This window comes from Solanum verrucosum, unplaced genomic scaffold, assembly GCF_900185275.1.
Source record: "Solanum verrucosum unplaced genomic scaffold, falcon-dt-bn FXZP01000137.1, whole genome shotgun sequence".
NCBI lineage: Eukaryota > Viridiplantae > Streptophyta > Magnoliopsida > Solanales > Solanaceae > Solanum > Solanum verrucosum.
The window spans coordinates 538,570-551,270 of NW_026020405.1; the positions used below are offsets into that span (position 1 = coordinate 538,570).

Consider the following 12,701-nt stretch of genomic DNA (forward strand, 5'->3'; position numbering starts at 1 on the left):
TCTTATAATTCTCTTAATATTCGCGCGTTAACTTCTACAATCTAGATCATACAAGCTAATTCTGTGATGGAAATCTTTCATCTTTAACTAAAAAATTTTAACAGAGGACTCAAAATACACAAATAGAAGTTCTTCATTTAGAGTTTTCAGACAATAGATCAACATCTTGCGAAATCTTAAGTAAACAACAACAAGAAGTAGGGTTTGGGGAGGATAACATGTACGCAACCTTACCCCTGCCTTTGGGATAGAGAGGTTGTTTCCGACTGACCCTTGGCAACCATCCTCCTTTCTTCGGGCTTGGGACTGATAATGTAAAATCTCAATTAAACATCCTTCATTAATGTTCCATGTTTCCTTCTTATGCAACATTGGAGTATTATAAATTAAATTACTGTCCTTATATATAACTAGTGGAGTAATATCATTTTAGCCATGATCACAAACCAAAAAATGCCTACTATTTCATACCTTTTCCTTCCATTCTACATCTTTTTTTTTTAATCAATGTAAACTAAAGGAGATTATAGTAAAGTTATGTCTGTATGACTTATAGGTCATGTCTCGATATGAGTTATTGAACTTTCTTATGTATTGTTGCTGATGCAAAAACATATGATGCCTCTCTTTTTGCGTATATCGCCACTCCTTTTTGCGTATGCTTTTGATATAGTCCTCACGAAATCTTTATGTATTTATTTCTTTATATTCCGGTCCAAGGACCACTACGAATGCGTGTGTGCAAGGTCATTTCCTTTTTTATTCTCTTTGTTGTCTTGAAAATGATATGCACGAGTCTTTTTTCTATTCTTTTGGTGTAATAAGGACGACCTCTTTTGCATAGTTAATTAATATAGAAGTAGTTAATTAAGACTCATACAAAAAGGAACATGACTTAATTACTATTCAACTGTGATATTAAGAATCCAATTTTGGTCTTTGAGTCAATGGATTGTACCTTAGAAGTTTAGGTACATGACAATAACTTAAAGGAAATAAATATTCATGCCGTCCGTCTTTAGTTGTTCATTACATGTTTGATTTGGTACACCTTTAGAATAGAATAAATTATAGGGTAATTTTACTACGTTATCCCTATTAATTACAGTTCATCTAAATGTTGTAAAATGAATACTCTTGGATAAGTACTTTTAGTATACTGAACAAGTAAAGATGAATGGAGGAATTAACTAAACTAGCCTTGTGGAAACTGGAAATATATTCCAATGGGTGCCCTTTTTCTAAGGTAAAGATAAAGACTGGAAAAACAAAACCAATATAAAAGACCAATAGTGAGTGACTTTTGACAAGTTCTCCATGGGAAGGCAAATGCAACTCTCTCTCTCTCTCAATTATTCCAATTCTAATCTATTCCCCACTTGTATCATGAGTTTATATGAGAAGACTTTGAATATATTCTTTTATACCCTATAATTCAAAAACAGGCCTAGTTGAGTTACCATTTTTCTTGCTTCAACAATTTTTTTTTTATAGGTAGTGGTTAATGATGGTGGTTGATTATGGTAATTGATTGTGATGATTGATAATTGTGGTTGACGATAGTGATAATTAATAGTGGTGAATGATAGTAACGACTGTTGATATATAGTGATGGTTGATGATGGTGATTGTCAGTATATAGTGATGGATGGTTATTATAATAATAGTTGTTGATGGTAACGACGATCGAATATAATGACTAATGGTGATGACTAGTTGTGGTAATTGACGATAGTGATGGTTATGAATGAGGACGGTGGTCGTAGGTAATGAATGATAATAGTTAATAATGGTGGGAGTTAGTAATAGTTAGAGATGAAAAAGGATGGAGTAACGGTTAATGTCATCTTTAAGAATCCTTGATATTCAAGGTAGATTAAAGGTTGGTTCACAAAGTCATATAAGAGACAAGCTAAATAAAATAATTTACCGATACTATTTGAATATAAAATCTTATGAATCAAGTACGATATATTTTCTATATCTTCCTTGTTTACAAGATAAACAACTTAATTTAGAGTATATCGTGTTCATCACCACCAGGCAGTGACACTGATTGAAATAGGCCTTTCTTGTGTTGAGCAGGACAGAAACAAAAGGCCTACAATGGCCTCAGTAGTCCAAACATTGCTGGATTGTGAAGATGAAACAACACATATAACATAGGAATTTCCATTTCTAAATGTAAACACTGATTGGAATTTGTGAATGGAAATTGAATAAACCATTTTGTTTTTTTCATTTTTGACTATCAAACTCTTATAATTCTCTTAATATTCACGCGTTAACTTCTGCAATCTTGATCATACAAGCTAATTCTGTGATGGAAATCTTTCATCTTTAACTAAGAAAATTTAACAAAAGGACTCAAAATACACAAATACAAGTTCTTCATTTAGAGTTTTGAGACAACAGAACAACATCTTGCGAAATCTTAAGTAAACAACAACAACAAGTAGGGTTTGGGGAGGATAACATGTACGCAACCTTACCCCTGCCTTTGGGATAGAGAGATTGTTTTTGACCCTTGGCAACCATCCTCCTTTATTCGGGCTTGGGACTAATAATGTAAAATCTCAATTAAACATTCTTCATTAATGTTCCATGTTTCCTTCTTATGCAACATTGGAGTATTATAAATTAAATTACTGTCCTTATATATGACTAGTGGAATAATATCATTTCACAAAAAATAATAAATGTTATACTATTTCATACCTTTTCCTTCCATTCGGCATTTTTTTTTAATCAATGTAATGCGTCTTGGAGCAATAGTAAAGTTGTGTCTGTATGACTTATATGTTATGTCTCGAGATGAGTTTTTGAAACTTTTTTATGTATTGTTGCTGATGCAACAGAAACATATGATGCTTTCCTTTTTGCATATATCGCCACTCCTTTTGCGTATACTTTTGATATAGTCCTCACAAAATCTAATCTAAATATCGCTAATATCTGAGAATTAGCTAAGTAATTTTATTAATCTAATAAGGTTATTTTATTTTTAATATGCTGTATTGTCTACAAAGTAGTCCAAGTTCACATCCTATTAAATATAGTATATGTTCCTTTATATCTTATACTATGTCATTCCTATAATTTTTACTTCTTTTTTTCCACCTTAAAGTCACTCAAAACAAAAATCTCACTTCTTATTTTATAAGTATTTTATACTTTAAAAATAGAGGCAATTTAAGGTAACACTCATTTTATCAAATCATTCAATGGAAAAATCTAATTTTTATATGTTTCTCTGATTCTCTCATGCACGCCCCACCAACCCCACCCACCCCTCCCCACCCTACACACTTTTGTGAAATTCCTACTAGGTAAACTGTGGCGAAATAAGTAGAGCTTAACCTAGCTTAATCATACAATCATCATCAAATCTTGAACTAATCCACTACTCATTTTGCTTTTTTGCTGCATTTCTTTCATTTCTAGGCTTTATTTGGGAAATCCCAGAATATTTGTCGACTTTTCTTGAATTAATTTGAGCAAAAAAATTGAGGGGTTGGTAGAAAATGGCTGGTTGTTCATCAGGTATCAGGTTATCTCAGTTTACATCTCTGAAAAATGAAATCTTTATCATGGGGTCCATTAAAGACTCTAACTTTACGTTTGTTAAGAGCCAAGATTTTGTGGGTATGAGGAAAATCGGTTATTTGGTTTGTCAGAAGAATTACAAGTCAAGATTTTTGGTTAAGAGTTCATTGAATCCAGAGGGTAAATCAATATCTGGTGTTAGTGTAGAGACAGTACTCAAAGAGAATGATACTTATTCTGTTGGGAAAGATGTAAGTCTTCTTGATGCTGATAATGGTGGTGATGGGGAGGGAGATTTAGCTGTTGGGAATGGTGGAAATGGGAAATACCCTGGTGGTGGTGGCGGCGGCGGAGGTGGTGGTGGAGGTGACAATGGAGAAGGTGATGAGGAAGAAGATGAATTTGGGCCATTACTGAAGTTTGAGGATGTGATGAGAGAGGCAGAGGCTCGTGGGGCTACACTTCCTGCTGATATGATAGAGGCTGCAAAGAGTGTTGGGATCAGAAAGCTACTTTTGCTTAGATATTTGGACTTGCAGGTAAACATAGATTAGGTGAAAATAATTAACCTGTTTACAAAATGGTTTATTGGACATGTGCATTTTGATTGTTTCTTTGATTGGCAATTCGTGTTTTCGTGAATGTAGGGGTCAGCTTGGCTCGGAGCTGCAATGAGGTCGTCCGCTATGCTGCGGAACAGAATGTTGGCTGATCCATCATTTCTTTTCAAAGTTGGAACTGAGGTTTGTGTTAAGCTTGATTTTGATATTTCTGTTCTGTTAATAAATCATTGAACTGTAGTACAGTAGAAATAGTTGCTCCTTGAGCTACTGCTATTAGTGTGCATCGTGTTGTGTCTTTGATTCTGTTTACATATCTTACGACTTGGAGCAATTAGTAATTCTAGTTGTATAAGCAGGCTAAACTTGCATTACACGTGGTGAATTTCTATGGACCTTGAAATCACGTGGCACCTTACCTACTGTTCATTGTTTTTTTGTTTCGTCGTGATGTTTATACTTGATATGCCTTTTACTTAGAATTCACGGGTTCCGTTGGTTCTGTGATGTAGATAGTCATTGATACTACTTGTGCAACAGTAGCAGAAGTTCAAAAGAGGGGCAAAGATTTTTGGGCGGAATTTGAATTGTATGCTGCAGATATGTTGGTTGGCGTTGCTGTCAATGTAGCTCTAGTTGGGTTGCTAGCACCATATGCTCGAATTGGGCAACCGTCTGTATCTCAAGGTTTTGTTGGTCGTTTTCAGAGAGCTTATGGAGCACTTCCAAGCAGGTTTTGACTTATGCAATCCCTGTGATATTGTCGCATTTAATTTGAGCACTATTTAGAAGATTTTCACTTTAATTACTCATCTGCTGCAGCGTTTTTGAAGCTGAAAGGCCAGGGTGTAGATTTACATTGAATCAGAGAATTGCTGCTTATTTTTACAAGGTAAAACTTGCATAATTGAAGTGTATGCTATAAATAGATTGCAGTATGTCTGTTTACATATATCATTCTCTCCTGTTCGTAATAGTTCCTTTTCATAAATGCATTCAATTGTGTAACTTACAGTTCTTCATATTTCTTTAGGGCATTCTATATGGATTCGTCGGGTTTGGATGTGGTATCATTGGCCAAGGAATTGCAAATATGATAATGACTGCCAAGCGGTTTGTTTCTCTCTGATATCACTAATACTACTATTGTGGCTATTATTTATTGTTGTTGTTGACTTGTTGTTTTTCCTGGTTTAGTTTACATAGATGCTGCGTGAAGATATTATAAATTTATGTCTTACTCCTTCCTGGATTTGAACTTGGGATTTATCGGGAACCAATGATCATGCTTTTGGAGATTCATAAACTAGAATCTTCATTTCGAAACTCGAACCCCTAAATGTTGCCTTGTTTTAAATTAGTGTTCTACTTCTCCAGTTAGATATGTATATTTGAGTGTCGAGATACAGGGTGGACCCACGTGGAGCCCTATGGGAGTTCGAGCAATCATTGTCTTTGATGCGGAGCTTTTATTTTATTTGAACAACTAATACGACAATAAATATTATTAAGTCAGCACCTATGAACAAAATAGTCTGGTGGGTGCTTTGGTTTGGAAATGCAACAGGGAGCTCCATACCTCTAGCGGTCGCAGGATTGAATCCTTCTCTAGACCATTTTGACACTAATCCCCTCAATGTTTTGATTTCTCTCCTTCAACTTTATTCGCTTCATTTTAACTTTTTTACTTTCCATTTTATTCTTTCTCAAATTTCGTGACCCATTTCTCTAAAAATGAATTGGTCTTTTCCTTTTCTTCTTTTATTTTGGTGCTTTTTTTCTTTAATTTCTTTCCCTCCAAACCCCATCAAACCAAAACAAACAAACAAAAGTTCATCTTCTCGGATTATAGAAAATTCATGTACGGTTTAAACCTTTCTGTATTTAAATAAAAACTCTATGTAAAGCTGATAGCTTTATGCTGACGTCATGTTCAATCATGCATCCGTTTACTTGGTGTAGACACCCGATGCATGTAATTTTATACTGATATTATTTATTGTGTATTCAGTGTATGAAAATCGTGAAGGATAATTGTGAATAAATTCTCCTTTTTTAATTATAATATTAATTATAATCTATTGTTAAATGTTTTCACATTTAGTTTTTAATTATTTGTGTGCTTATACTTTGTGGCTGTAGCAACTGTAGCTAAAGAGTGGAGCACCCATTACTTCAAAATTCAAGATCCGCCATTATCAGGATATCAGATTTTTTTTCCTTCTCATAAAGAAGATATTACATTTTTCATTGTTTTTCTATAAACTAGTTCTAATGCCTGATATATAAGGACTAAGGAGCTAACTTTAGGAACCAAACCATTGCATTTTTTTCCACCTGTTCTTTCCTAATCCGGATTGAATGGCTATCTTGCCATCCTCTTGTTTTGTTTTCTAAATGAGAGCTGTGGATATGTAAGAGACAATGGTGGAGGACAAGGTCAATGAAAAAGGCCTTGGCGGTGTTTAGAGGGGAGGGGACAGGAGCAAGGGGATGGTGCGTAGATTCAAAATGGATCTGTCACAGAGAAGCTTTCCTCAGACAAGATAGGCAAGTAGCTGTTAGTCTGTAGACCCGTTGAAGCAAGCCCATGGTGCTTCACTGCTTTGATAAGGAAGAAGGAATCTAATCAACTGTAATTCTGGTTGGGCATGGAAAACTGGTGGAGTTCCAACTGAAGGATCTGAGAACAATTCTTTTGCCCTCATAGACAAGTACATATGTAAATGTAAGCCTCGATGGTCATGATCCCACACAAGACCAAACAAACCTGTTGATGACACTGAAGATATGCATAATAGGTCAAGCTGTTGTCTCAACAGGGATATAAGGGAAACAAACTAATGGCTATGGTATCATGTAAGAGACCAAGGCTTATATCTGTCTCCATGTTCTGCCCTAGCAAATTTTAGTAAGTTTAGGATGTTGCTGGGAACAACATTAGTGACACTCGCCCAGTAAGAACATTTGTGAAGGAAAGAGACAAAGGTTTGATGGTCCAGTTTACTTTCTCAAAAAAAAAAGAGATAAAGGTTTGATGGCAAGGAGAAAGTAAGAAGATTGTGGGGGTACCAACACCATGTGACTTATCAAAATTCACAAGAAGGCTGGGTGTGAAAACAAAACCTTTCAGCCAGTAAGTGAAGGATGGCTGCTTAAAGAAGTGGAATGATTACGATTGATGAGATAGGAGCTCAAAAGAGGGGCATGAAGCATCATCTCCTTGGATTTTTCTTTGAAGAAGGAAGGATTCAACAGTGGACAGACTGGATGCCCTCATTTTGCAATTCCACTAAGCTACTGTTTGAGTGACAGTGCAAACATCAATTTTAATTGATCAAAAAAGTAAACCATAGCACCCAAGGGTGTAGCCTAGTTGCCCGTGAAGTGGTTGGAGAACCATGAGGTCTCAGATTTGAATCTCAGCGGAGGCGAAAATACTGCGTAGATGATTTCTTCTCATCTAACAAGCCTTGGTGTGTAGAGGTAGAGCTACCCGGTACCTGTGCTGGTGGGAGGTAAGCAGGTACCAGTTTCAAATTAAGTTCCTAATTAGTAGATGCTGTCAAAGGGAGTGGCGATGCCATACGAAAAAAGGAAGGCTGGAATAGTCAAGGTGCATAAGATGGGACGGACACGACCGTCATCTAAAAAAAAGTAAAACAGGAAGGAAGGAAGTGACTGTAATATCTTTCTGTATCCATTGTCAAAAAATATGATTCAGTATCTTGTACCAAGTCCTTAAGTTTCAACTGGTGTTTGTGTTTCACTTTTTTAGCATAGAATTACCTTTTAATGCTTTCAATGCAATTTTTTATCATACTAATGATAAAAATATATTTTATCTCGTCTTTGTATGGTGTCTTGTTTACTACTTCTGATGGAAAAATTTATTCTGACAAGTAAAAGAATAAGGGGAAGTCAGGTTTGCAGATAGTAACTGAATTATGAGAAGTCGAGGTGACCTCGTGGATTTTATGGGTTATAACCCATTGCACTGAAGTAGATATATTTATTATACTTCTTTTATCTGATACATATCTCTTCATCTATTTCTTAACTGGTTCATATTAAGTTAAATACCTTTCCCTTGTTAATTTTGATGGTTTTCTCAGAAACCATGTCCTTGTCTAACCCTCTCCTGATTCATCATAAGCGGTGTACCTCTCCCAGTATCAAAATCTTTATGGGACATTACTTGATTCGTGATGTCCAAAAGAGATATGTTGGATTGGTCAGTTAGTCATACTGATCTAGGGTGTTGTAATGTTCTCCCGAGTTATTTCATAACTATGAAAGGATCAAGAAATCAGACAGGCTGATGATATTACATGACTATCAAAAGTAGAACCTTGAAAGCTAAGTTTTAAAGGAATATTTGTTAGGCACAACTTCTTTTATTAAATCTTTAGGTTCTACTTTTCATGGTTGAACCCCAGAGGTTGAGGGGAGTCCACTGCAGATTTTCTTTCCTGCAGCTAATAATTTGTGTAGCGTGACAGTTTGATGCATGAGTCTGTGTATGCTCTTGTTGTTGATCAAAGTAGATATTATACTTCTTTTAACATGTTTGTGTTGTCCCTTTCTTACTAACATGTTTGTTCATCAGGAGCGTCAAGAAATCAGAACACGATGTTCCTGTTCCACCTCTTGTAAAGAGTGCATTACTTTGGGGTACGCCTTCACTTCATTCCTATATGTTCCTGCTTTTGATAACAAAGTTCGTAAAGCAAATGATTTCCAAACCCTTATCTACCGGCTACATTATGTATGCTGTGTGCTTTATATTTTCTGATTCCTGTTTATCTCTTTCCAGCTCTTCCTGTATATTATCATTGAGTTGTCTTGTTGAAAATTCTAGACTGTATTATAGTACTTGACGTTGAAATGTTGAACTACTTCCACTGAGACCATCTTCTGGTTATTTAACGATTCCTTGCATCATATAGCATTTTTTCCACAAAATGAATTAAGTCAATGTTGATATTGCATGACATAATATTGTAGTACAGGGGAGATTTACAAATTTTCGTAGTCAATGATGATATTGCAATTTGCGTGAGTGATGAAGCAATCAAGAAATCACATGTTTCTTTTCAAAATTTGACGAAATTAACTCTCTTATATCTGGTGAAGGTTGAAAATTTTGGACTTGAATCTTCAGATTTTACATCCCACTTCCTATCTTCTCAATTAAGTAAAATGCATATTCTACTCTAGTGTTTCTTGAATCATGTTGCGTTTTAGCTTTCTTTGATGCATCGTCATTGCAAGCTGCGTTTTTTTTTCTCTATAACTTCCATCCTGCCTGCCTCCTGGCTCTGATTTGGTTAATGGATATGTTATATTGTTATATGTAGGTGTTTTTCTTGGAGTTTCTTCAAACACCAGGTTACAGATTGTGACCGGATTAGAACGTCTGGTGGAATCCTCTCCAATGGGAAAGCAGTTTCCGCCTGTTGCAATGGCATTCACAGTTGGTGTGCGATTTGCCAACAATATATATGCTGGAATGCAGTTTGTGGACTGGGCAAGGTGGAGTGGTGTGCAGTAACTGTATCTTTATGTTTCTTTTCTCTTTCGGACATTCTCAAGAGGATCATACGAGGTTCTTCACTCGAAATCAAAACCTTAGAGTTAGAGATGGAGGCGACTTATAACTAAGCCAACTAGTTTTGTCACTTGTTTGTGCTTCTAGCTCAATAATTCCATCTTTGTTGTATTCTAGTTGATGAAGTGAGTTTGGTTACATCAATAACAAAGGAAACATGTTTGCCCCTAAAGATATGTAATGTGTGAGCTTGAGACACGTCACGAGTTCGAACCCTACATTTAAGTGGGGAAGGATAGAAGGACGGGCCTATTATCGTTGAGTTTCTAATTATGAAGGAATCTAATTTTATGATTTTGAAATAAAGTTGAAAATAGCCCTCTTTAAATGACCTTTCAAACTAGTCATTCAACCTTTTCATGGGAATTAGTAATACTCATGTCTCATTATATGCGATATTCTTTTTAGTAGTGGAAAAATATTTCGAAATGTGCAATGATAATATACAAAGTGTGTAGTTTCATAAGTTAGGTCTGAATTAAATAGGATGGGTGTGTATGTGGCTTGGGGTGGACATGGTATGATAGATACTAAATATCATATCAAAATCAAAAAAATTGATATTATGATATTTGGGATGCATCTTTAAAAAGTTAGTTTTTTGGCAAATATATAAAATTAATCATTTAGATGTTGGAACTTTGATTGTATCTTGAAAGAAATGTTTTCTTTGAATGACTGATTAACAAAGATGATTGCTTGAATTTTGTTTTCCATATTTTCATATATGTAAGGTATAAGTATGATATAATTGAAATATTTCTTATTTTTTTCTAAAAAAAGATAACTATAATTTGGTTAACTTCAACTTACATAATAAATAATTATGATTTCGACATATACCGTATCATAAAATATCAAAATCAATTTTTAAAATATCAAATTATATTAAATTAATTTAATATAAATAATAATACAATATTATAAATATCGAAAACCTAAATTACCAAACCAAACTTTTGGTGTGAGTTTGTCAAAATTCTAAAGCATAATGAATAACGCTATTCAAGTCTCAACATTCTTCGTGAAAAGAAGAGCCAATTGTAACGAAAACACTTTTTCTAGTGATAATTGTTTCACCTTTTTTGAAATAATTTTGTTGATAATCTTCATACATTTGATTACAAAAAATAATTTATAATTATATAATGACTATAGAAATAGTTATACTCCCTTTGTTTCATTTCGTTTTTTAATTTGATTGAACATAGAATTTTTTTTAAAAAAAAATTAGAGAGATATCTTGATTTTGTAATATTAAAATTAAAGAGTGTATAAATCATAATATATTCAAAATAATTTTTGAATTTTCTGATCTAAAACATGTCTTGTAAATATTAAAAAATTAAAGAGAGGAACTTGTTTGAAAACAAAATGAAGAATTTCGAAACTTGAGCTCTTAACTATGTCATAATGTTTTTGTTAATATAAAAAAAAATAACTTTTAATCTTAACCATTTCAAAATATTTATATGACTATAAAAACTTTTCATAAAGTATAATTAATTACATTAAAACACAAAATTAATTACATTTTTTTAATAATACAAAATTAAAATTAGACAAATAAATTAAAACAGACAAAATAATACTTTAATAAAGAATGTGGAACTAATTATGTGCCATTTCCCAAAAAGTTTCATTAGAATATTCCATTCCTCCCAGTCCCTACCAATGAAAACATATTTCATCTTTATGCTCTGCTCCATTGGCCAAAGTTCAAGGCAAAACAAATTTCAATTATCAATTATAAAAAAAATTATTCGTATCAAATATTTATATTGAATTAAAATAAATTAATATAGTTAAATAATTTAATAAAGTAATTATATATCAATCTAATTATAATTAAATTAAAAAATATATATATTCAAACACACAACATATGTTTAATTTGATGTATATATTTGATGATACTGACAATTTTTATCGACCTACTGAGACTTAGATAAACTCTATATACTCTCAATCACGATCCTTATGATATCATACTAATAAGAGGTGAGTCCATGATTTAGAGTGATACACTACTTTATCACAAAGACGCACATAACCATAATATCCCTTTTGATAATGAATAAATATAAGTTAAACGAACCTAATTAACACAATGCTAGCGTAGAGGGACTAAGGGCACTCGCCAAATTAGTGCACCAAATCAAGTTGTGTTTTAAAGTGCACAAGCAAATATATAATCCTTATATATACGCAATTTTTTCAAAGTTAACGAGCACATATGCAACTCATTCTTCCAAGAGAGGGATCTAAATGTTGCTAAATGTTAATGACCACACTCCATATAAGACGTGAATTGCCATATAAGGACATCATATAAGACAAATGTATCTACTTATTCAACTTTTAAAGTATTTAAGTTCTACATGTGTACACTCAAACTTAAAAGATTTAAATAAGGAGAAACTGTCATCCCAGTCAATCCAATTGAGATGCCTTGGACTTGACATGTCACTTACATAAAGCTCAGAATTTGGGTGTAGTCAATACTCCAAATAAAAAGGGAATTGATCTATGGTTGATTTCGTAACAGATTAAATAAAGAGAAATTTTTATCTATACCTCGTAAAAAAAGCTTTTCATTTTGTGTAATGAATCATTTCTCTTTTTTTCGTGGAAAGAAATTATATTCAAGTAAGCAAATATGCCATGGTTCCTGGAGTCTATCTATCGCGTATAGACTTTAAGGGCGTAATAACCTAACCATCCAGGTGAAGTCGGGACCTAAACGATCAAATGAAATAATATATAGACAAGTAAATCTCTTATGGGTTCCAAAATATTCCTTTAATTATTAAGAGTTAAGAGATTTATATCAGTTGAGATTAAATTAAATACGTGGACATATGAGCTCACTGGTTTGTACACAACCTTCAATTCTTTTGCCCAATAGATCAATCCATTATTAAAAAATAAAAAATTTGATGACATCTCTTTTTGTACCACCTCAGCATTTCACCTTTGATTTT

General features: G+C 33.5%; 1 protein-coding gene across 1 annotated transcript; it reads left to right on the forward strand.

Moving 5' to 3' along the window:
• The first annotated feature begins 3,289 nt into the window (after nucleotides 1-3,289).
• Nucleotides 3,290-9,850, forward strand: LOC125840401 (protein RETICULATA, chloroplastic). Its single transcript, XM_049519379.1, has 7 exons — nucleotides 3,290-4,085; nucleotides 4,194-4,289; nucleotides 4,619-4,839; nucleotides 4,929-4,998; nucleotides 5,140-5,219; nucleotides 8,716-8,780; nucleotides 9,467-9,850. The coding sequence occupies exons 1-7, from the start codon at nucleotides 3,525-3,527 to the stop codon at nucleotides 9,658-9,660; spliced, it is 1,287 nt and encodes a 428-aa protein (XP_049375336.1). The 5' UTR covers nucleotides 3,290-3,524; the 3' UTR covers nucleotides 9,661-9,850.
• The last annotated feature ends 2,851 nt before the right edge of the window (nucleotides 9,851-12,701 follow it).